The sequence below is a fragment of the Manis javanica genome, chromosome 14, assembly GCF_040802235.1.
Source record: "Manis javanica isolate MJ-LG chromosome 14, MJ_LKY, whole genome shotgun sequence".
Lineage (NCBI taxonomy): Eukaryota > Metazoa > Chordata > Mammalia > Pholidota > Manidae > Manis > Manis javanica.
Genome location: NC_133169.1, coordinates 73,445,412 through 73,466,284, shown reverse-complemented (window position 1 = coordinate 73,466,284; position 20,873 = coordinate 73,445,412). Strand labels below are relative to the sequence as shown.

General features: G+C 37.4%; 1 protein-coding gene across 1 annotated transcript in view; it reads left to right on the top strand.

Annotated features, from left to right (window-relative positions):
- The window catches only part of HSD17B4 (hydroxysteroid 17-beta dehydrogenase 4), a 98,622-nt gene that overhangs the window by 10,908 nt on the left and 66,841 nt on the right, over positions 1 to 20,873 (top strand). Inside the window, exons 3-6 of the mRNA XM_073222182.1 lie at positions 14,433 to 14,540; positions 16,493 to 16,552; positions 17,903 to 17,924; positions 20,361 to 20,407. Coding sequence (XP_073078283.1) covers positions 14,433 to 14,540; positions 16,493 to 16,552; positions 17,903 to 17,924; positions 20,361 to 20,407 — 237 coding nt within the window. The remainder of the gene's footprint in view (positions 1 to 14,432; positions 14,541 to 16,492; positions 16,553 to 17,902; positions 17,925 to 20,360; positions 20,408 to 20,873) is intronic.

The window sequence follows — 20,873 nt, the reverse complement described above, 5'->3', positions numbered from 1 at the left end:
CCACTTCCCTACCTGCCATGGCAGCCACCAGTCTGTTCTCTCTGTTTATGAGTCTGTTTCACTTTTCTTTGTTCATTTTTTTGTGTGTTTTAGATTCCACATATAAGTGAAATCATATGGTATTTGACTTATTCACTTAACATAATACCCTCGAGGTCCATCCATGTTGTCACAAATGGCAATGCTTAATTCTCTTTTATGGCTGAGTAATATTTTGTTGTATTTGTGTACCACAATTTTTATATCCATCCATCAGTGAATGTTTAGTTATTTTCATATTTTGGCTACTGTAAATAATACTCTGATAAACACAGAAGTACACATATCTTTTTGAATTAATGATTTTGTTCAGATAAATTCCCAGAAGTGGAATTGCTGGGTCGTATGGTATTTCTGTTTTAAACTTTTTGAGAAACTTCTATACCACTTCCTTAGTGGCTGTACCAATTTGTAATCCCACCAGCAGTGCACAAAGGTTCCCTTTCATCCTCATCCTTGCCAATACATACTTCTTTTTTTTTTAATTAAAAAGTATCATTGATAAACAATCTTATGTTGGTTCAAATATACAACACAGTGTGGTTCAACAGTTACCCATACTATTAAATCCTCACCCCCTCTAGTGTAGTTACTGCCTATCAACATAGTAAGATGTTACAGAATCATTGACTGTATTCTCCGTTCTGTACTACTGTCCCCATGATCAGCTTATATTGTGATTGTGATTTATTGTGCCCCTTTATATAACCCCTCTCCCTTGTCCCCCAACTCATGCTCTCCCCTTCCCCTTGGTAACCACTAGTTCCTTTTTGGTGTCTATGAGTCTAGTGCTGTTTTCTTCCTTCTGGTTTGCTTCCTTTTTTTAATTAGTTAATTAATTTTTTATTAAGGTATCATTGATACACACTCCTATGAAGGTTTCATATGAAAAAAATTGTGGTTACTACATTCACCCATATTATCAAGTCCCCCCCATAACCCATTGAAGTCACTGTCCATCAGTGTAGTAAGATGCCACAGAGTCACTACTTTTCTTCTCTGTGCTACCCTGTCTTGCCCGTGACACCCCCCCACGCATGCACCATGTGTACCAATCATAATACCCATCAATCCCCTTCTCCCTCTCTCTACACCCACCTTCTCCCACCCCTCCCTTTGGTAACTGCTAGTCCCTTCTTGGAGTCTGTGAGTCTGCTGCTGTTTTGTTCTTTCAGTTTTGCCTCTTTGTTATACTCCACAAATGAGGGAAATCATTTGGTACTTGTCTTTCTCTGACTGGCTTATTTCACTGAGCCTAATACCTTTTAGCTCCATTCAAGTTGTTGCAAATGGTAGGATTTGTTTTCTTCTTCTGGCTGAATAATATTCTGGTATATGTACCACTGCCTTTATCCATTCATCTGCTGATGGACACTTAGGTTGCTTCCATATCTTGGCTATTGTCAATAGTGCTGCAGTAAACATAGAGGTGCATATATGTCTTTTGGAATCTGAGATCTTGTTTTCTTTGGGTAAATTCCTAGGAGTGGAATTCCCAGGTCTAATGGTATTTCTATGGTTAGCTTTTTGAGGAACCTCCATATTGCTTTCCACAATGTTTGAACTAATTTACATTCTCGCCAGCAGTGTAGGAGGGTTCTTCTTTCTCTGCATCCTCGCCAGCGTTTGTTGTTCCTTGTCTTTTCGATCTTGGCCATGCTAACTGGTATGAGGTGATATCCCATTGTGGTTTTAATTTGCATTTCCCTGATAATTAGTGATGTGGAACATCTTTGCATGTGCCTCTTGGCTATTTGTGTTTCTTCTTTAGAGAATTGTTTGCATATCCTCTGCACATTTTTTAATCAGGTTATTTGCTTTTTGGGTATTGAGATGTGTGAGTTTTTTATATACTTTGCATATTAACCCCTTGTTGGATATGTCGTTTACAAATATATTCTCCCATACTGTAGGATGACTTTTTGTTCTGCTGATGGTGTTCTTTGCTGTACAGATGCTTTTTAGTTTGATGTAGTTCCATTTGTTCATTTTTTTTTTTTGATTCCCTGACCCAAGGAGATGTGTCCAGGAAAATGTTGCTTATGTTTATATTCAAGAGATTTTGCCTATGTTTTCTTCTAAGAGTTCTGTGGTTTCATGACTTACATTCAGGTCTTTGATCCATTTTGAGTTTACTTTTTTTTTTTTTTTTTTTTTGAGAGGGCATCTCCCATATTTATTGATCAAATGGTTGTTAACAACAATAAAATTCTGTATAGAGGGGTCAATGCTCAATGCACAATCATTAATCCATCTCAAGCCTAATTCTCATCAGTCTCCAATCTTCTGAAGCATAACAAACAAGTTCTTACATGGTGAACGAATTCTTACATAGTGAATAAATTCTTACATGGTGAACAGTACAAGGGCATTCATCACAGAAACTTTCAGTTTTGATCACACATTATGAACTATAAACAGGTCAAATATGAATATTCGTTTGATTTTTATACTTGATTTATATGTGGATCCCACATTTCTCCCTTTATTATTATTATTATTTTTATTTTTAATAAAATGCTGAAGTGGTAGGTAGATGCAAGATAAACGTAGAAAATATAGTTTAGTGCTGTAAGAGGGCAAATGTAGATGATCAGGTGTGTGCCTATGGACTAAGTATTAATCCAAGCTAGACAAGGGCAGCAAAACATCCATGGATGCAGAAGATTTCTCTCAAAACAGGGGGGGTGAGGTTCTGAGCCTCACCTCTGTTGATCCCCAATTTCTCACCTGATGGCCCCCCTGCGACTGTGCCTGTCTTAGGTTGTTCCTCCCTTGAGGAATCTTACCCGTCTCTGGCTAACCAGTCATCTTCCAGGGCCATACAGGGAAATGTAAAGTTGGTAAGTGAGAGAGAAGCCATATTGTTTGAAAAGGTTAGCTTTTTACTTCTTTGCAGATTTATGCCCTGTGGCTTCTATGCCCAGCACTTGTCTCGAGGTATCTTTACCACCTGGAGGAATTATGATACTCGGTAAATTCAACATGAGGCACAAGTTCTATTTAAGAGTTGTAATTAGGAAGGAAGAAGAAAAGCTATAGAGGTAGCATATGGAAGAAAACATGGGAGGATTGATTATTGCTTTGACATATCTTCTTGTAGAGTACCTTAAGCATGTATAGGTTTTAAACTACTAACTAACTTGCGCACACATATTAACATAATAGGAATACGGTGACATAAACAAAGCAAATCTATAATTACCATCCATCTCCAGTAAAGCCAAGAAAACCATTTAGGCACCCTAGGCATTTGTGAAAATTTGTCTATGATATGATGGATATTGTCCAACTGTACTTGAACAGTCTGAGAAAAATCAGACAAATTAAAGCAACCCATTTCTGGGATCTGTTCACATCCCATATGTTCTTTTAACTGTAGATAGTCTATAGTTGTAAGATTTTGGAGTGCTACAACTTGCACCCCTCCCAACTCCTGGTTGAGTTCCAACAGTACAGATCCAGTCAAATTCCTTGTCTCACTGTATGCACATGCCAGCCTAGACATCTCCCTCCTCATTCCAATGGCAAGTCCAGGAAACGGTGGGGTGGATGCAGCCACAACCGCAGCATCGTCCGGATCCCTTTGGAGGCTTTTGATGATCATCCCCCGGCACAAGTCCTCCAGAGAGTGCTGATTCCGGAAGCTTCTCCTCATATCGTATCTTAGTTCATTTTCTGGGTAGCCAAGCTAGGCCTTGATCTTCTGCATAGAAACAAACAGACCCTTTGCCCACACTTTGACATGCCCGAGTTTACTTTCGCATATGGAGTTAGGCAATAATCCAGTTTCATTCTCTTACAGGTAGCTGTCCAGTTTTGCCAACACCAGCTGTTGATGAGGCTGTCATTTCCCCATTATATATCCATGGCTCCTTTATCGTGTATTAATTGACCATATATCTTGGGTTTATATCTGGGCTCTCTGTTCCATTGATCTATGGATCTGTCCTTGTGCCAGTACCAAATTGTCTTGATTATTGTGGCTTTGTAGTAGAGCTTGAAGTCGGGGAGCATAATCCCCCCAGCTTTATTCTTCCTTCTCAGGATTGCTTTGGCTATTCAGTATCTTTTGTGGTTCCATATGCATTTTAGAACTATTTGCTGTAGTTTGTTGAAGAATGCTGTTGGTATTTTGTTAGGGATTGCATCGAATCTCTAGATTGCTTTTTAGGCAGAATAGCCATTTTGACAGTATTATTCTTCCTATCCATGAGCATGGCATGTATTTCCATTTATTATTGTTTTTAAATTCTCTCATGAGTGTCTTGTAGTTTCCAGGGTATAGGTCTTTGATTTCCTTGGTTAGGTTTATTCCTAGGTATTTTATTCTTTTTGATGCAATTGTGAAAGGAATTGTTTTCCTGATTTTTCTTTCTGCTAGTTCACTGTTAGTATATAGAAATGCCACAGATTTCTGTGTATTGATTTTGTATCCTGCAACTTTACTAAATTCAGTTACTAGTTCTAGTAGTTCTGGGCTGGGTTCTTTAGGGTTTTTCATGTACAATATCATGTCATCTGCAAACAGTGAAAGTTGAACTTCTTCCTTACCAGTGTGGATGCCTTTTATCTCTTTGTGTTGTCTGATTGCTGTGGCTAGGACCTCCAGAACTATGTTGAATAAAAGTGGGAAGAGTTGGCATCCTTGTCTTGTTCCCAATCTTAAAGGAAAAGCTATCAGCTTCTCGCTGTTAAGTATGATGTTGACTGTGGGTTTGTCATATATGGCCTTTATTAATGTTGAGGTACTTGCCGTCTATACCCATTTGTTGAGAGTTTTTATCATGAATGATGATTAATTTTGTCAAATGCTTTTTCAGCATCTATGGAGGTGATCATGTGGTTTTTTGTTGATGTCATGTATGATGTTGATGGATTTTCAAATATTGTACCATCCTTTCATCCCTAGAATAAATACTATTTGATGTATTTTTGAATTCAGTTTGCTAATATTTTGTTGAGCGTTTTTGCATCTATGTTCATCAGGGATATTGGTCTGTAATTTTCTTTTTTTGTGATGTCTTTGGCTGGTTTTGGTATTAAAGGGATGCTGGCCTCATAGAATGAGTTTGGAAGTATTTCCTCTTCTGCTTTTTGGAAAACTTTAAGAAGACTAGGTATTACGTCTTCACTAAATGTTTGATAAAATTCAGTAGTGAAGCTATCTGGTCCATGGATTTTTTGTTCTTAGGTAGTTTTTTTATTACCAGTTCAATTTTGTTGCTGGTAATTGGTCTCTTCAGATTTTCAGTTTCTTCCTGGGTCAGCCTTGGAAGGTTGTGCTTTTCTAGAAAGTTGTCCATTTCTTCTAGATTATCCAATTTGTTAGCATAAAATTTTACATAGTATTCTCTCGTAATTCTTTGTATTTCTGTGTTGTCTAGTGACTTTTCCTTTCTCGTTTCTGATTCTTTTTTTGTGTGTAGACTCTCTTTTTTTCTTGATAAGTCTGGCTAGGCATTTATCTGTTTTGTTAATTTTCTCAAAGAACCAGCTCCTGCTTTGATTTATTCTATTGCTTTATTCTTCTCGATTTTATTTATTTCTGCTCTAATCTTTATGTCCCTCCTTGTACTGACTTTGGGCCTCATTTGTTCTTCTAGTTTCATTAATTGTGACTTCAGACTGTTATATGTGATTGTTCTTTCCTGAGGTAAGCCTGTTTTGTAATATCCTTCCTCTTAGCACTGCCTTCACTGCATGCCACAGATTTTGCGGTATTGAGTTATTGTTATCATTTGTCTCCATATGTTGCTTGATCTCTGTTTTTATTTGGTCATTGATCCATTGATTATTTAGGTGCATGTTGCTAAGCCTCCATGTGTTTGTGGGCTTTTTGTTTTCTTTGCATAATTTATTTATAATTTCATATCTTTGTCATCTGAGAAGCTGGTTGGTAGGTACAATTTCAATCTTTTGGAATTTACTGAGGCTCTTTTTGTGGTCTAGTATATGATCTCTTCTTGAAAATGCTCCATGTGTACTTGAGAAGAATGTGTATCCTGCTTCTTTTGGGTGGAGTGTTCTGTAGATGTCTGTTAGCTCCATCTGTTCTAATGTATTGTTCAGGGCCTCTGTCTCCTTACATATTTTCTACCTGGTTGATTAGTCCTTTGGAGTGAGTGGAGTGTTGAAGTCTCCTAAAATGAATACGTTGCATTGTATTTCTCCCTTTAATTCTGTTAGTATTTGTTTCACATATTTGGGTGCTCCTGTGTTGAGTGCATAGATATTTATAATGGTTATGTCCTGTTGTTTGGCTGATTGTGTAATGCCCTTCTTTGTCTCATTACTTTGTTTCAGAGTCTATTTTGTCTGATAAAAGTACTGCATTTCCTGATTTTTCTCCCTGTTAGTTGCATGAAATATCTGTTTCCATCCCTTCACTTTTAGTCTGTGTATGTATTTGGGTTTGAAGTTGTCTGCTGTAGGCAGGATATAGACAGGTCTTGTTTTTTTATGCATTCAGTGACTTTATATGTCTTTAGATTGGTGCATTCAGACCATTTATGTTTAGGGTGATTATCGATAAGTATGTGCTTTTTGCCATTGCAGGCTTTAAATTCGTGGTTACCAAAGGTTCAAAGATAACTTCCTTACTAACAGTCTAATTTAACTCACTTAGTATACTGTTACAAACACTAAAGGTTCTTTTTTCTCCCCCCTCCATTCTTTATATATTAGGTATCATATTCTGTATTCTTTGTCTATTCCTTGACTGACTTTGGGGGTGGTTCATTTGATTTTGCATCTGCTTGGTAATTAATTGGTGTATTTTTTTTACTATGGTTTTATTTCCTCTGGTGATGGCTATTTAACCTTAGGAACACTTCCATCTATAGCAGTCCCTCCAAAATACACTGTAGAGATGCTTTGTGGGAGGTAAATTCTCCCATCTTTTGCTTTTATGGAAATTGTTTAATCCCTCCTTCAAATTTAAATGATTATCTTACCGGATAGAGTATTCTTGGTTCGAGGCCCTTATGCCTCATTGTACTAAGTATATCATGTGACTCCCTTGTAGCCTGTCACGTTTCTCTTGAGAAGTCTGCTGATAACCTGATGGGTTTTCCTTTGTATTTGATCATTTTTCTCTCTCTCTGGCTGCTTTTAATAGTCCATCCTTATCCTTGATATTTGCCATTTTAATTATTATGTGTCTTGGTGCTGTCTTCCTTGGGTTCATTCTTTTGAGAGATCTGTGCACCGTTATGGCCTGAGAGACTATCTCCTTCCCCAGATTGGGGAAGTTTTCAGCAATTACTTCCTCAGAGACACTTTCTATCCCTTTTTCTCTCTCTTCTTCTGGTACCCCTATAATGCGAGTATTGTTTCATTTGGATTGGTCACACAGTTCTCTCATTTTATTTTCATTCCAGAGATAGGTTTTTCTCTCTGTGCCTCAGCTTCTTTTTATTCCTGTTCTTTAATTTCTGTTTCATTTACCGTCTCCTGTACTTCATCTAATCTGCTTTTATATCCCTCCATTGTATGTTTCATTTCAGATACGTATTTTTTTAAGTTTCTGTCTCATTCCGGAATTCCTCCCTGAGTTCTTGAATATTTTTCTGTAGCTCTGTGAACATGTTTATGATTCTTATTTTAAAATCTCTTGCAGTAACATTCAGGTGAGTTCAGTTTCACTTGATCCTCTTTCTGGTGTTTGTGGGACTTTGGTTTGAACCAGGTTCCTTTGACATTTCATATTTGTAGGTGGCACCCTTTAGTGCCCTGAAGGTCTACTCCCTGGAGCTGCTCAGCCCCTGGAGTGATGGCAGGGATCACAGGCGAGCAGCGCTAGTGCTTGTCAGGAGGCAAGAACTCTTTCCTGCTTCTTGGCTGCAGTGCCTGCCTCCACTGCCAGGGCCAGTGGGCCAGGAGGAGGCTCTATGCTATGCACTTGTAGATGCTGTAGGAGGGGCCACCCTCTGGCTGGCCTGGTGCAATGGCAGGGGCAGCTGGTTTGTGACGGGAGGAAGGAGCAGCAGGCTGTCTGTTGTGGTGGGGGCCCTCATAGCTGCATTGCCAGCCAGGGTGGTGGAGCACCTGAAGCTCCTGAAAGTTCCCAACCTGCTGGGCAGAGTGTACCAGGACAATTTTGTTCACTTGTCCTTTCTCTTGAACAGGAAGCTCTGTGCAGCTCTTGCCCCTTGAGCAGCCCTCTCGCTGTTAGGAAGTCTCTCAGACTGCCGGCCTTTCTTTTGTTCCATAGTGGCTGGTTGTTGGTACCTGTCTCTACAAGTGGCTGGAATCTCAGAGTCTCCATATATTCCACCTGTCTTATCTTTCTAACCCCACTAATCTCCAGAGCACTATGTAATTGGTTTGTGCTCCCAGAGCAGATCTCCAGTGCTGTGTCTTCAGTAATCCTAGCCCTCCACCCCCTCCCTTCTCCATTTCTCTTCCTCCCTCCGGTGAACTGGCATGAAGGAAGGGCTTGTGTCCTGCCATATCACAACTTTGATACTTTACCCATTTATCCTGAGGTCTGCTGTTTTCCCCAGGTGTAGGCAGTCTGACGTAGCCTTCTCTTCTGTTGCTATTTCAGGATTAGTTGTATTTGCTATATTTTGATATTATATGTGATTTTGGGAGTAAGTTTCTTTCTCACCTCTCACACTGCCATCTTTAAGCCATCTCTTGCTTTGGTTTTGTACTTCACAAATAAGTGAAATCATATGGTATTTGTCTTTCTCTGCTTGGCTTATTTCACTGAGCATAATACCCTTTAGATCCATCCATGTTGTTGCAAATAAATGGGTGAATTTCTTTTCCTTTTATGGCTGAATAATACCACATTGTGTTTATGTGCCATCTTTTCCATTCATGTATTGATGGACACTTAGGTTGCTTCCATATGCAAACAGTGCAGTGATAAACATAGGGATGCATATGTCTTTTTTGAATCAAGGATTTTGTTTTTTTCAAGTAAATTCCTAGAAGTAGAATGACTGGGTCAAATGGAATTCCATTTTTAGTTTTTTGAGGTATCTCCATATTGCTTTATGCAGTAGTTGCACCAATTTACATTCCCACCAACAGTGTAAGAATTTTAGTTTCTCGACATTCTTGCCTGCATTTGTTCTTTCTTGTCTTTTGGATAGTGGCCATCCTAACTAGTATGAGGTGGTATCTCATTGCGGTTTTAATTTGCATTTTCCTTATAATTAGCGATGTGGAGCATCTTTTCATGTGCTTATTGGCCATTTGTATTTCTTTTTTGGAGAAGTGTCTTTTCAGGTCCTCCACCCATTTTTTTTATCAGGTTGTTTTTTGGGTCTTGAGGAGTGTGAGTTCTTTATATATTTTGGATATTAACCCCTTATCCAGTGAGTTGTTTATGAATATATTCTCCCATATTGTAGTATGCCTTTTTGTTCTACTGGTGGTGTCCTTTGCTGTACAGAAGCTTTTTAATTTGATGTAGTCCCGTTTGTTCATTTTTGCTTTTGTTTCCTTTGCTCAAGGAAATATATTAAGAAAAAAGTTGTTCATGTTTATATTCAAGAGATTTTTGCCTATGTTTTCTTCTAAGAGTTTTATTGTTTCATGACTTAGAGTCAGGTCTTTGATCCATTTTAAGTTTAGTTTTGTGTATGGAGTTAGACAGTAATCCAGTTTCATTCTCTTACATGTAGCTGTCCAGTTTTGCCAACACCAGCTGTTGAAGAGGCTGTCATTTCCCCATTGTATATCCGTCGCTCCTTTATTTTATATTAATTGGCCATATATGTGTGCTCTCTATTCTATTCCACTAATCTATGGGTCTGTTCTTGTGCCAGTACCAGATTGACTTGATTACTGTGTCTGTTGCCCCTCCATCTTTGGAAAAATGTCTATTCAGGACCTCTGCCTATTTTTTAATTGGGTTGTTTGTTTATTTGGTGTTGAGTTATGTGAGTTCTTTATATATTTTGGATATTAGCCCCTTAACAGATAAATTATTTGCAAATATCTTCTCCCATAGAGTCTGCTGCCTTTTTATTTTGTTGATGATATTCTTTGCTGTACAAGCTTTTTACTTTGATGTAGCCCTGCTTTTTTATTTTTGCTTTTGTTTCCTTTCCTGGGGAGACATAGCCAGAAAAAACTTACCAGTGACAATGTTCAAGAATTGACTATGTTTTCTTATAGAAGTTTTATGGTTTCAGGTCTTATATTTAGACCTTTTATCTATTTTGAGTTTAATTTTGTGTATGGTACAAGTCAGTGATCCAGTTTCATTCTTTTGCATGTAGGTGTTCAGTTATCCCAGCACCATTTACTGAAGAGAGTGTCCTTTCTCCATGCGTGTTTTTGCCTCCTTTGTCAAAGATGATTGACCATGTAGGTGAGGGTATATTTCTGGGCTCTGTATTATGTTCCATTGGTCTATGTATCTGTTCTTGTGCCAGTACCATAGCATTTTGGTTACTTTAGCTTTGTAGTAGAGCTTGAAGTCAGGGAGCGTGGTACCCCCAGCTTCATTCTTTCTTGAGATTGCTTGGGGTTGGGGGTTAAAAGGGAAACAAGAATGCTTGAGCTATGTGGTTTTATTTGTGGTTTCATACATATTTTAGGATTTGCTCTAGTTAGTGGAAAAAAATGCCATTGGTATTTTGATAGGGATTGCATTGAATCTATAGACTGCTTTAGTCTTTGGGGCCAGTAGGGAAGGCTGGGGTGAAGGGTAAAGAGAAGGAGCAAGACAATCAGCTTCTGAGAGCAAAGAGACCAGTACAGCACAAAGGATTACTAAAGACAAATCCAGATTTCTCTATCTGGTTTACATGAGACAGTACTGAAAAATGGTGTACATATGCTTATCAACTAATATTTATGCTTGGATGTTACTTCTCTTTCTCACTCAACATTTCAATAAAATAATTTTTGATTTGCAATATGTATGATAAAGAATTAAATGTTTTATAAATAAAGGACACTTAAAAATCTTTAAGACAAACATGCCAAATAAAATGTGATTTAAGCAGTACAAACAGTAAACCCATGAAAATAAAATGTTACCTTACTAGTGTTGGAAGAAATGTAAATTAGAATAATGAGCTACAGTTTATAATAATTTAATTGGCAGACTGCAAAGAATGATTGTGTCCACTGTTGTGAGGAAGTGGGGAAGCAGGCAATCTCACAAATACGTAGTCCCATTTTCAGGCCATCCATTCCTGATAATGTGGTACTTAGTATTTAGGTGTCCATTTACCTATTTATAGAGTATGTTTATAGTCTCTAAAGGTGTTTTAGAGGTCCCTGGATCTATCTTTACATCCCTGTCTAGTGGTTGACTTGTCTTGGGGATGGATTTTTAGGAAGAAATTTATCTAGTCTTTGATAGCCCTATTGGCCCTCTGTATCTCTTCTTTGGGAAAATATGTATTCAGGTCCTCTGGTTTAGTGTCAGAAGTAGCCAAAAGATTTTGTCTTCAGGAAACAAGCCCTTCAGGGTTATAAACTGGATTTTATGTGGAGGACTTACAGACATATTACATTTCTAGTATATTTTGATAGTTTCAGCTGAAAGTACTCTGTCTTTATCATAATCCTAACAATTTTTACTACTTGTTTTAAATCCCTTTGCTTGAGAGGGGTGGCTGATCTGTTGTTTCCTTACTCCCTCCCCCATATAAACATGATTTTTGTTGCTGTTGTTGGATGGAAATAATTATGTTCTGTTTTAGGGTTAAAAAAACTTGCAGCATTAGAGGAGTAGAGTGACACTGTAGTAGACCTAGGTTCAAGTGTGAATTTTGCCACTTCATGCAGCCTTGGGGCCTGGGACAAGTTACCTAACCTTTCCCAACTGTTTCCACATCCCTGAAAGTAGTAATTGCTCCTGCCAACCTCCTGAAAAAGCCTCTTGGAGGTCAAATGCAGCAGTGTACATAATGGTTCTTTGAAAACACAAAGTATGCACATCCCAGTATAAAGTAGTGATAGTATTTAACATTTTTATTTATTATTACTGTATTAGAATTTTAGTCTTACAGTTGTATAGTAACAGTGTTCTGTAGTATAGATACGTTTTTCTTTGTATACAAGTAAAAAATCTTGTAACGTTGTTGCTATCCAAGCCCTTCAGTCTGTAACCTGGGCTTTTCTAGTCTAGGCTGTAGTCCCTGTGAGTTGGCTCTGGTCATAGTAGGATGACTGAATGAGGTCAGTGTTAATTTAGTGCTAAGGTAGAGACTTGTCTTGAATAAATATATTCTGATATTGGTTCACTGCACATCATTTATGTCAATAAAGTATTTACCCAGGTTTCAGTGTTCACCTGTGTGGTTGCACTTTGAACAATTTCCACTTGGGGGTAGTCTTTCATTGCACAATTGAATAATTTTCTCTACTGAAATATCACACTTGCCAATTGGCTTTTGAGCTTTCCTTTGTTTGGTTAAAAAGGGTTTTAAAAGACTGTTAGCTACATGTTTTAAAATCTTGATATTTTGTACTGGTTGTTTCCTGTCATTTGAATAATTGCATGGAAATGAATGATTAATAGGAATTTAGTCTTGAGAATCTTAACCATGTTTTTTAATCTCTTCAGGGATAATATAAGACTTTCCATTTGTGCCTTCACAGCGTTTTTTATTTGCAGTAAAACTGATAAAACTATATTAGAAAAAATATAGTCTACAGTTTGAAAACATCATTTCCTTTAAGAAAAAAAAACATTTAGCTTAGCTGACTTTAAGTGTGTCTAGACACTGGCTTTTTCTCTGTATCATCTTTTTGTCTACTCAATCCACCATGCAACCCTCACCTGAATCCAAAAAAAGGAGCCATTCCTCCAAAGAAAAAAAAATTTTTTTTTAAGCATATTAATTCTTTGTCCCAAGTATTTTTTAAATTGTTTTATTTTTCAAGTTATTTGGCACTAACCTACATATCTTTTCAGTAGTTTTGCATGTTATTTTGTAAATTTTATCAGAAATTATTGTACAAGTTAACTTTGTTTTTTGTGCCTATTACCAAGTTAATTTGGCGTTTTTATACCTTATGCTAAACTCTTTGCATTGCTGTAGTCATCACACACTTAACTTTCAACAGATTATAAACTCTTCAAGGGCAGGCACCACTCTCAGACATGTTTGTCTCCCTCTGTAGGTTTCCTTACAAATAGTAAATGCTCAATTAATATGTATAATTGTATATAAAGAGATGTTAAGTGGTAAGTGCAGTCATTTGTTGAACATATAAAGAAATTATAAATTAGTGACTGAATACATATTAGTTCTGTGGATAATTTTTGACTTCTTTTAATTGTTTTTCTTTCTTTCATTGTAGCCCATGACACAGAATGTTCTATTAAGATTTACAAGTGAACTTCTCTGTCTACTAGTTTAATCTCATACTAGTTCTTTATCACCATTCCTGTAAACAAAAGGTTTCTTGACATAGAGAGAAGTTATTTCACATTGTGTATTTAATCGTTTTTTAAATTGTAGTAAGGACACTCAATATTAGATCTACCCCTCATGACAAATTTTAAGTGTACAGTATTATTAAATATAGGTACTATGTTGTAGACCAGACTCTAGAATGAATTCATCTTGCATTGTTGAACCTTTGTGCCTACTGATGAGCAACTCCTCCTCTCTTGCCTCTAATCTTTGGCAACCACCATCCTACTCTCTGATTCTGCGAGTTTGTCTATTTTAGATACTTTGATGTAAGTGGAATCATGCAGTATTTGGCCTTCTGTGAATGGGTTGTTTCACTTAATATGTTGTTGTCAAGGTTCATCCATGTTGCTGCATAATACAGAATTTCCTTTTTTTTGAAACCCGAATAGAATTCTATATTGTACAGATGTGCCACATTTTCTTGATCAGTTCATCTATTGATGGACACGTAGGTTTCCATGTCTTGGTTATTGTGAATAGTGGTGCTACAGTGAACATTGGGGTGCTAATATCTTTTTGAAATCCTGATTTTAATTCTTTTGAGTAAATATCCTGGAGTGGGTAAATACCCTGGAGTGGGATTGATTAATCATACAGCAATTCTATTTTTAATTTTTTGAGGAACCTCCATATTATTTTCCTGTGTGTTTAATCTTACTGTGATCCCAAGGTTATTTCTTCCTTTGTTTTTCCTAAAAGTGGATTGAATCATTTTCTTTTTCTTTTGAAAAAAGGAAGGGCATTGCAAAGTTACAAATTTCATGACATGAACCTGTATTTAAATATTTTTGCTTCTTCACATATACATCTATAAACAAAGAGGCATATTTTGGAAGTACATATCTCATAGTGTGTTTAGTAAGGTGGGGATGGGGATAGAAGGAAATTTGGGAGATAGATAGCTGAACAAATACACTAGTAATAGAATTTCATTTCTGATTTGTGTTTTGAAGGTCCAGAAATGAATTCTTGTTTGTTCTTATATTGCAGTGAATGATTTAGGAGGGGACCACAGGGGAATTGGTAAAGGCTCCTCAGCTGCTGATAAAGTTGTTGCAGAAATAAGAAGAAAAGGTGGAAAAGCAGTAGCCAACTATGGTATGATATTTGAGAGAATTGTTTATTTTCCTTCAACTAATGCTATTGCTCACATTAGTAATCACTGATCAAATATCTCAGCATTCCAGAGTAATCATGAAATTAGATTTTATCTGAATTAACTAAAGCTGTTTGGCTACATAGTTTATATAATACGGGAGAATTTTTTAACCTTGGTATAAATTACTTCATGAGTCTAACTTTTATTCTATCATTTAATATTTTTATTAATGAGCACATGGTATAATAAATTATTGTAGGTGTGGATATGAATATGTTCTTGTCTTAAAAGACCTGTTTTAACTAAAAGGTCTTATGTATTCCTACGGAATAACCTTAAATTCTTTTTAAAATAGTTTTTAAAACATTCTTCAAGTAATATAGTGTAAGAAGTGAAATGCCCCCTTTTTATACTCAACTTCCATATTCCCTTTGCACAAGTAATCATTGCTCCGTGTGACTTTCTTATCTTGTAAAATATTAAGAGTCAAAGTTAGGCATTAAAACAAGTCCTTTAGATAAACAGCAAATACAGCCTTTACATTTAATGTATTGATTCCAGTAGTATGTGTAAGGGACCTTCTTGAGTAGATTTGCTTTAAAAAGCTAGTACTTCCTGACTTTTCTGAACATTAGATTGTTTTTATGGGCCAGGGACAAAATTAGACCACCAGTGACTTCATTTTGAAATTTTAGAGAAAAGGAAATAGAATATGGTTTGTTTTGAGTGTTGCGGGGAATAATGAGATAAGTATTTCAGTCTCTTCTTTCCACATTGAGGATCTGTGAAAAGGTTTTTAATTTTTTTTAATTCTACAGTTTTAAAAACCTATGTTATAGAGAGAAAAATTCCAGACTTTCCTCCTCCTCACCACAATTTTGATATGTAACCTGTATCAATCAGGATTCAGTCAGGAAAACAGAAGCTGCTCTAGGTTTTCCAAGTGTGAAAGGTTTTGATACAAGGAATGAGAGGCTGATATAACCATTGGAAGGGCTGGACAGGTGCGTGTCATGGGGACCGGTTACCCTCAGCCTGCTGCAGGTGGTTTGCAAGAGCTCACCCACATGTGCTGCTGGTCGTGCATCAGCAGTCTACTCACAACATTGCCTGCATTTGCAGGCTTCTCCTGCTTTCCCACCCTTTAGGTGGATGTCTCTGGTAGGTCTAACTCAGGACTGTATGGGTCCCAAGGAAGGGACTGTATTTCCTGGCTTCTCCCCTATGATTGCAGAGAACATAGAAGGAGGCAGTGGTGACTTTGAGGTGACAGCTGACCATTTGACCACAAAAATCTAGGGATATGACCCCGTCCCCTGGGCTGATTAGCAGAAAATAGTGAAGCCATAATATTTTGTTGAGTTTTGCCTTTTGTAGTTAGTATTACAGAAATAGTGTTTGTTTTCCATGTGTGGTTATAGCATTGAACATGCTTTTTCAAATTAAACTTGCATTTCCCTCCCTCTCTCCCAAATTTTTATTTGTACCGTAAAGGGAAAAATGGCTATGTGGCTATTTAAAATTAAATAGATATGAAATATTTAAAATTAAATATTCTGCTTGTCTGTCATTCTAGTGACATGTCAAGCACTCAGTAGCCACATGTGGATAGTGGCTACTGTATTACTGCAGAAATAGCACATTTCCATCTTTATAGAAAGTTGTACAGTGCTGTTTAGGCAGTATTTGCCAAATATTCTTTATTCGACCTCTGGCCTTTTTTTGTAGGTTTAAGAATAATTGTCTAGGGGCTAAATTTCTTTTGTAACATTAGATCATCTGTATCTTGATTTGTTATGTGCTTGCAATATAAATGTATTTTTCTTGGAAATGGGGGAGTGCCAGTAGCACTTACTGTGCCAGTGTCTGTCATGTGCTCCAATTCACAGCAGTTAGAAGTCATTCATGAAGGCTATTACTGAAGGTTTGTACTAATTTCCCTTTCCCTCAGATTCAGTGGAAGCAGGAGAGAAGATTGTCAAGACAGCCCTGGATGCTTTTGGGAGAATAGGTGATGTTTCTTTGCATTTATGGCACTAACAGAAGCTTCTCCCTTCCTAATAAAATATTTTTGATTTTACTTTTGTTTATTAAAAACTCCCTCTTTCTTGATAATGAAGTTTTTAGATTTGTTTTATAAATTAAGTAGTTTATATACGCTACCTTATTCTACAGAGGGTTCGAGATGACAGTTTTTAAGTGGAGATGTGTTGAGATTTTGTCTTTTTTTGTACTTTAAGAACTTCTTAAAAACTCATAAGATTCTCTAAGTTCTCTTTTTATAGTAATTTAATTATACCCCATGTATTATAATAGTATGTCAACTATACTTCAATTTTAAAAATTCTTTTGAACATTAAAAAAAAAGGTTTAAAAAATTTATACCCCAAATGTATTTATAAAATAGGAGATAAGTCAGTGTTTTGGCAACAGAGAACCCAGTGGATTCTTTTGGGTAATTATAATGATGAGAATTAAAATGATTCAATACCTTACAGATTAATTAAGGTGAATTATATATAATACAAGGTTTTATCTTTAAGAAGCATTTCAAATATATTGTTTAGTCCATCCTTCTCTAGTTATTCTTCCTGGTTTAGTCCCACACATTTTAAAAAAGACTGTTGAGTTGCTAGAGGGCAGCAGTACTGCAGATAAGCCCAACATGTTTGCAATTTGAAAAACCTTAATTTTCATAATTTGTGTTCCCTCACCATAGTATTTTTGGCTGGCATATTTATTTTTCTAGTTATGTTTGGTCTTGCTAATAAGAGACATGTTCACATTATCTGACAGAGGGATAGAGACCACAAAGGTATAAAATCATAGGGTGGAATAGCCATAAGGTGGCAGTTTGAATCTTAAAAAAATAATTCCTTTCTTTTCATAGTGAGAATACAATTATGTATTAAGACAGGCCACCAGTGTCTCATTATAATGGTTTCCTTTATGGGCTTTTGACTTTTGAGGGGCAGGGAAGAATTTTTGAAACTTGTAACTTTGTGAGTGGATTTGGAGGTTAAATGAGGCATGACTTGTACCACTCAATCCTAAGAACCTAAAAGTCATACCACAGCTTATTCTGTAAATAAGATGGTGGCATTTTGGTAGAAGGTTGAGGTGGAAAAATTTAGCTATGTAAGTTTGAGAGGAAAGCACTGATAAATGAGGTACTTGAGTGTTTGTGAATCAGACATTGTTTTTGCTATCATTATAAAGTTTTGTTCTCATAGCACTCTTTACCTTTTATATTTATTTTGCCTTGGGGGGAAAACAGTTTTGAAAGAAATGTGAGTTGTAAGCAAATGCTGATAAATATGTTTGCTTTTTTATTTGTGACTTAGATCTTTTTATATTGTAGATATTGTGGTCAACAATGCTGGGTAAGTATACTTTCTTTTTTTTTTTTTAAGTCTTAAATCCATTTGGGATTTATTTCAATCCAAGGTGTGAAGGAAGGATCCAGCCTTACATTTATCTCTAACTGATTAGACAGTTATACAAATACCAGTTATTAAATAATTCATCCTTACTTTGCTAATTTGACATGCCATTGTTACCACATACTAAATTATTAGACATATGTGGGTCAGTTTCTATATTTAATTTTTTTTCTTTTACTGATCTATCTTTTCTGGAACCACCAGTATACTGCTTTTATTATGGTGGCTTTTGTTAGCTGGTAGAAAAGGGATTCTTGCCTTATTTTTTGTTTAAAAACTTTCCTGATGAATTTTTGGAATCCAGATGACTCTGGAATTCACATTTTTTTTTCAGATGAACTTTGGAATCACCTTGTCAAGTATCCCCTCCTACAGTTTGATAGATATCTACTTACTGCCATTTTATTAATTGTTTTCTCTTATTTTTTATATCTCCTCTCTGTTCCTTTCTTCCTCTCTTATATTCTCTTCTTGTTATTGATGATTTTATTTAGAGTTGTAACTGAATTTCTCTCTCTTCTTAAAATTTATTTATTCTTGTGTGTGTGTATTTATTGTAGGCTTTAGTTTTGGGGTTACCAAAGGTTCAAGAGTAGCTTCTTTACTACATAATAGTCTATCTTAAATTGCTGATTAGTCTATTTCAAATACAATCTAAAGGAACTTTTTTTCCCCTTCTTCCTCCTCCACATTTCTTGTATTAGATGTCGTAATCTGCACTTTCTGTGTATCCCTTGAGTGATTTTGTGTATAGTTGATGTTGCTTCTTTGTTTTAATTTTGTGCTTGCTTGGTAATTAGTTGGTCTACTGCCTTTACTGTGTGTGGGTTTATTTTCACGGGTGAAAGCTGTGTAGCCTTCAGGTCATTTCTGTCTACAGCAGTCCCTTTATCATATCATGTGAGACTGGCTTAGTGGCTCTTTTTAAGGTTTTCTGTCTCTTTGTTGAAGTTCTCCCTGAGATCTTGAATACTTTACTGTAAATCCGTGAGCATGTTTATGACTAAATTTGAAATCTTTATCAAGATGATTGGTGATCTCTGTTTCATTTAGACCTCTTTCTGGGGTTCTGTCTTGTAGTTTTGATTGGATCAAATCCCTCTGCCTTCTCATTTTGTCAGGGCTTCTGTTTCTTCCTTTGTATTAGGTGTCTGTGCTCTGCTTTCTGGCCTATAGAATGATAGCTTTATGAAGAAGGTGTGCTATGGTTCCCAGAAGCCTAAGATTTTTTACTGTCCAGTGTCTGGCTCCATTTTGCAGGGGCCCCAGTTGTTGGCATGCTGTGGGTAGGGCGCCTTTCTGTCTGGCCTCTGTAGTGGTCTCAGTCTGGGTGGGCAGTTCGCTTGAACTGCTGCCTTTGTGATCAGCTCAGGAGTCTCTGCTGAGCTTGCTGTGGGTGGCCCACCCTCTGCCTGGCCTGCAGTAATGACAGGGCTGCAGGGTTAATGGGGTAGGTGGAGTGATGTGCCTCAGCTGGATGCACGGCATGGGGTTTAGACACCCACAGGGAGGAAGGAGCTCTTGGGGCTGGTGCCTCCAGGCACCTCTCTGGCTGGGCTGAAATGGAGCCAAGCAAGCTGGGAGAGTCTCCCTCCACCTGCCTGGCAGCAAAGTCTGATGCTGATGCTGGGCCATGTGGGCTGGTTCCCCCAGTGTCAGTTAGGGGCCTCAGTGCTGCATTGCAAGCAAGGCAGATGGAGCATCTGGAGACCCCGAGAGTTCCCGATCTGTTGGGCTGAAGAAGGGCTGGGGAGGTACCCTCCACCTGCATGTTCTCCTGAGGAGAGAGTTCTGTCCAACCCTCACCTCTCTGGTACCCCTCCCACTGCTGGCAAGTCTTTCGTTTGAAGCTGCCTCTGCTTTGGATCTCAGGACCAGCAGAGCCTGCCTGTCCTCCACACTGGCTGGAGTCTCAGCCTCCCAGAGTGTTCCGCCTGCCCCAGGTGTCCAGCCCCAGTAATCACCAGAACCCAGTGTAACGTGGGCTTGTGCTCCCGGAGCAGATCCCCAGGGCCAGATATGCAGCACTCCTGGGAGCCTTCCCCTTCCCCCGTCTGTTCCTCTCTCTCCTGCGTGTAGGCTGGGCTGGAGCGAGGGCTTGAGTCCTGCTCCGTCTTGGCTTTGCCGCCTCACTCTGGCTCCTCTTTTCCTCCTCAAGTGCAGGGGGTCTGTTCTGCAGTGTTCAGGTCGTTTCAGATCTAGTTGCATTTGCTGTGTTTTTTCCTCTTTTATATGTTTTGGGAGGAGGTTTCTATCTTGCCTTCCTATTCTGCCATCTTTTTTTGTATTCTTTCATTTTTGGTGAAGTAATGTGCATGCAAAGTTTTTAAGTGTGCACATCTTCCCCAACTAACCTATATAATATCAACTTTTTAGAATTCTGAGGGACCGTACCTTTGGTAGAATAAGTGATGAAGACTGGGGTAAGTTGTTTTGAATGCTTATCCATTTAGCTTTAAATATTTGATGAGTTTATGCATTTAAGGAAAAACTTCCTTTTACCTACTTTTGCTTCTGCTGATTTAGGTGATGAATAAGCTTTCAACTGAAAATGATGAACACTTTGGAAATAGCCTATTTTTTGTTTAATATTTGATAAATTAAAAACAATATAGATCAGTTGGTAGAAGTTATCCAAGAGGATTTTGTACCTTTTGATTTGTTTCCTCTTTTTTCCTTTGAGAGGCGGTTAGCATTTGTAGCAGTATTAACTCTTTCTAACAGCCTTTAGCATCTTGGTCTGGCTGTGTGATTTTTATTGCAAGTGCAAAATCAGGTAATTTTGAAGATTCTAACTAGGAAAAATTTCCTTTAGGAACACCCTGTTGCAAAGATTGAGTTTAGGTAATGAAAAAACCAGAGTCCCGAATTTTGTTTCCTGTTTGCTCT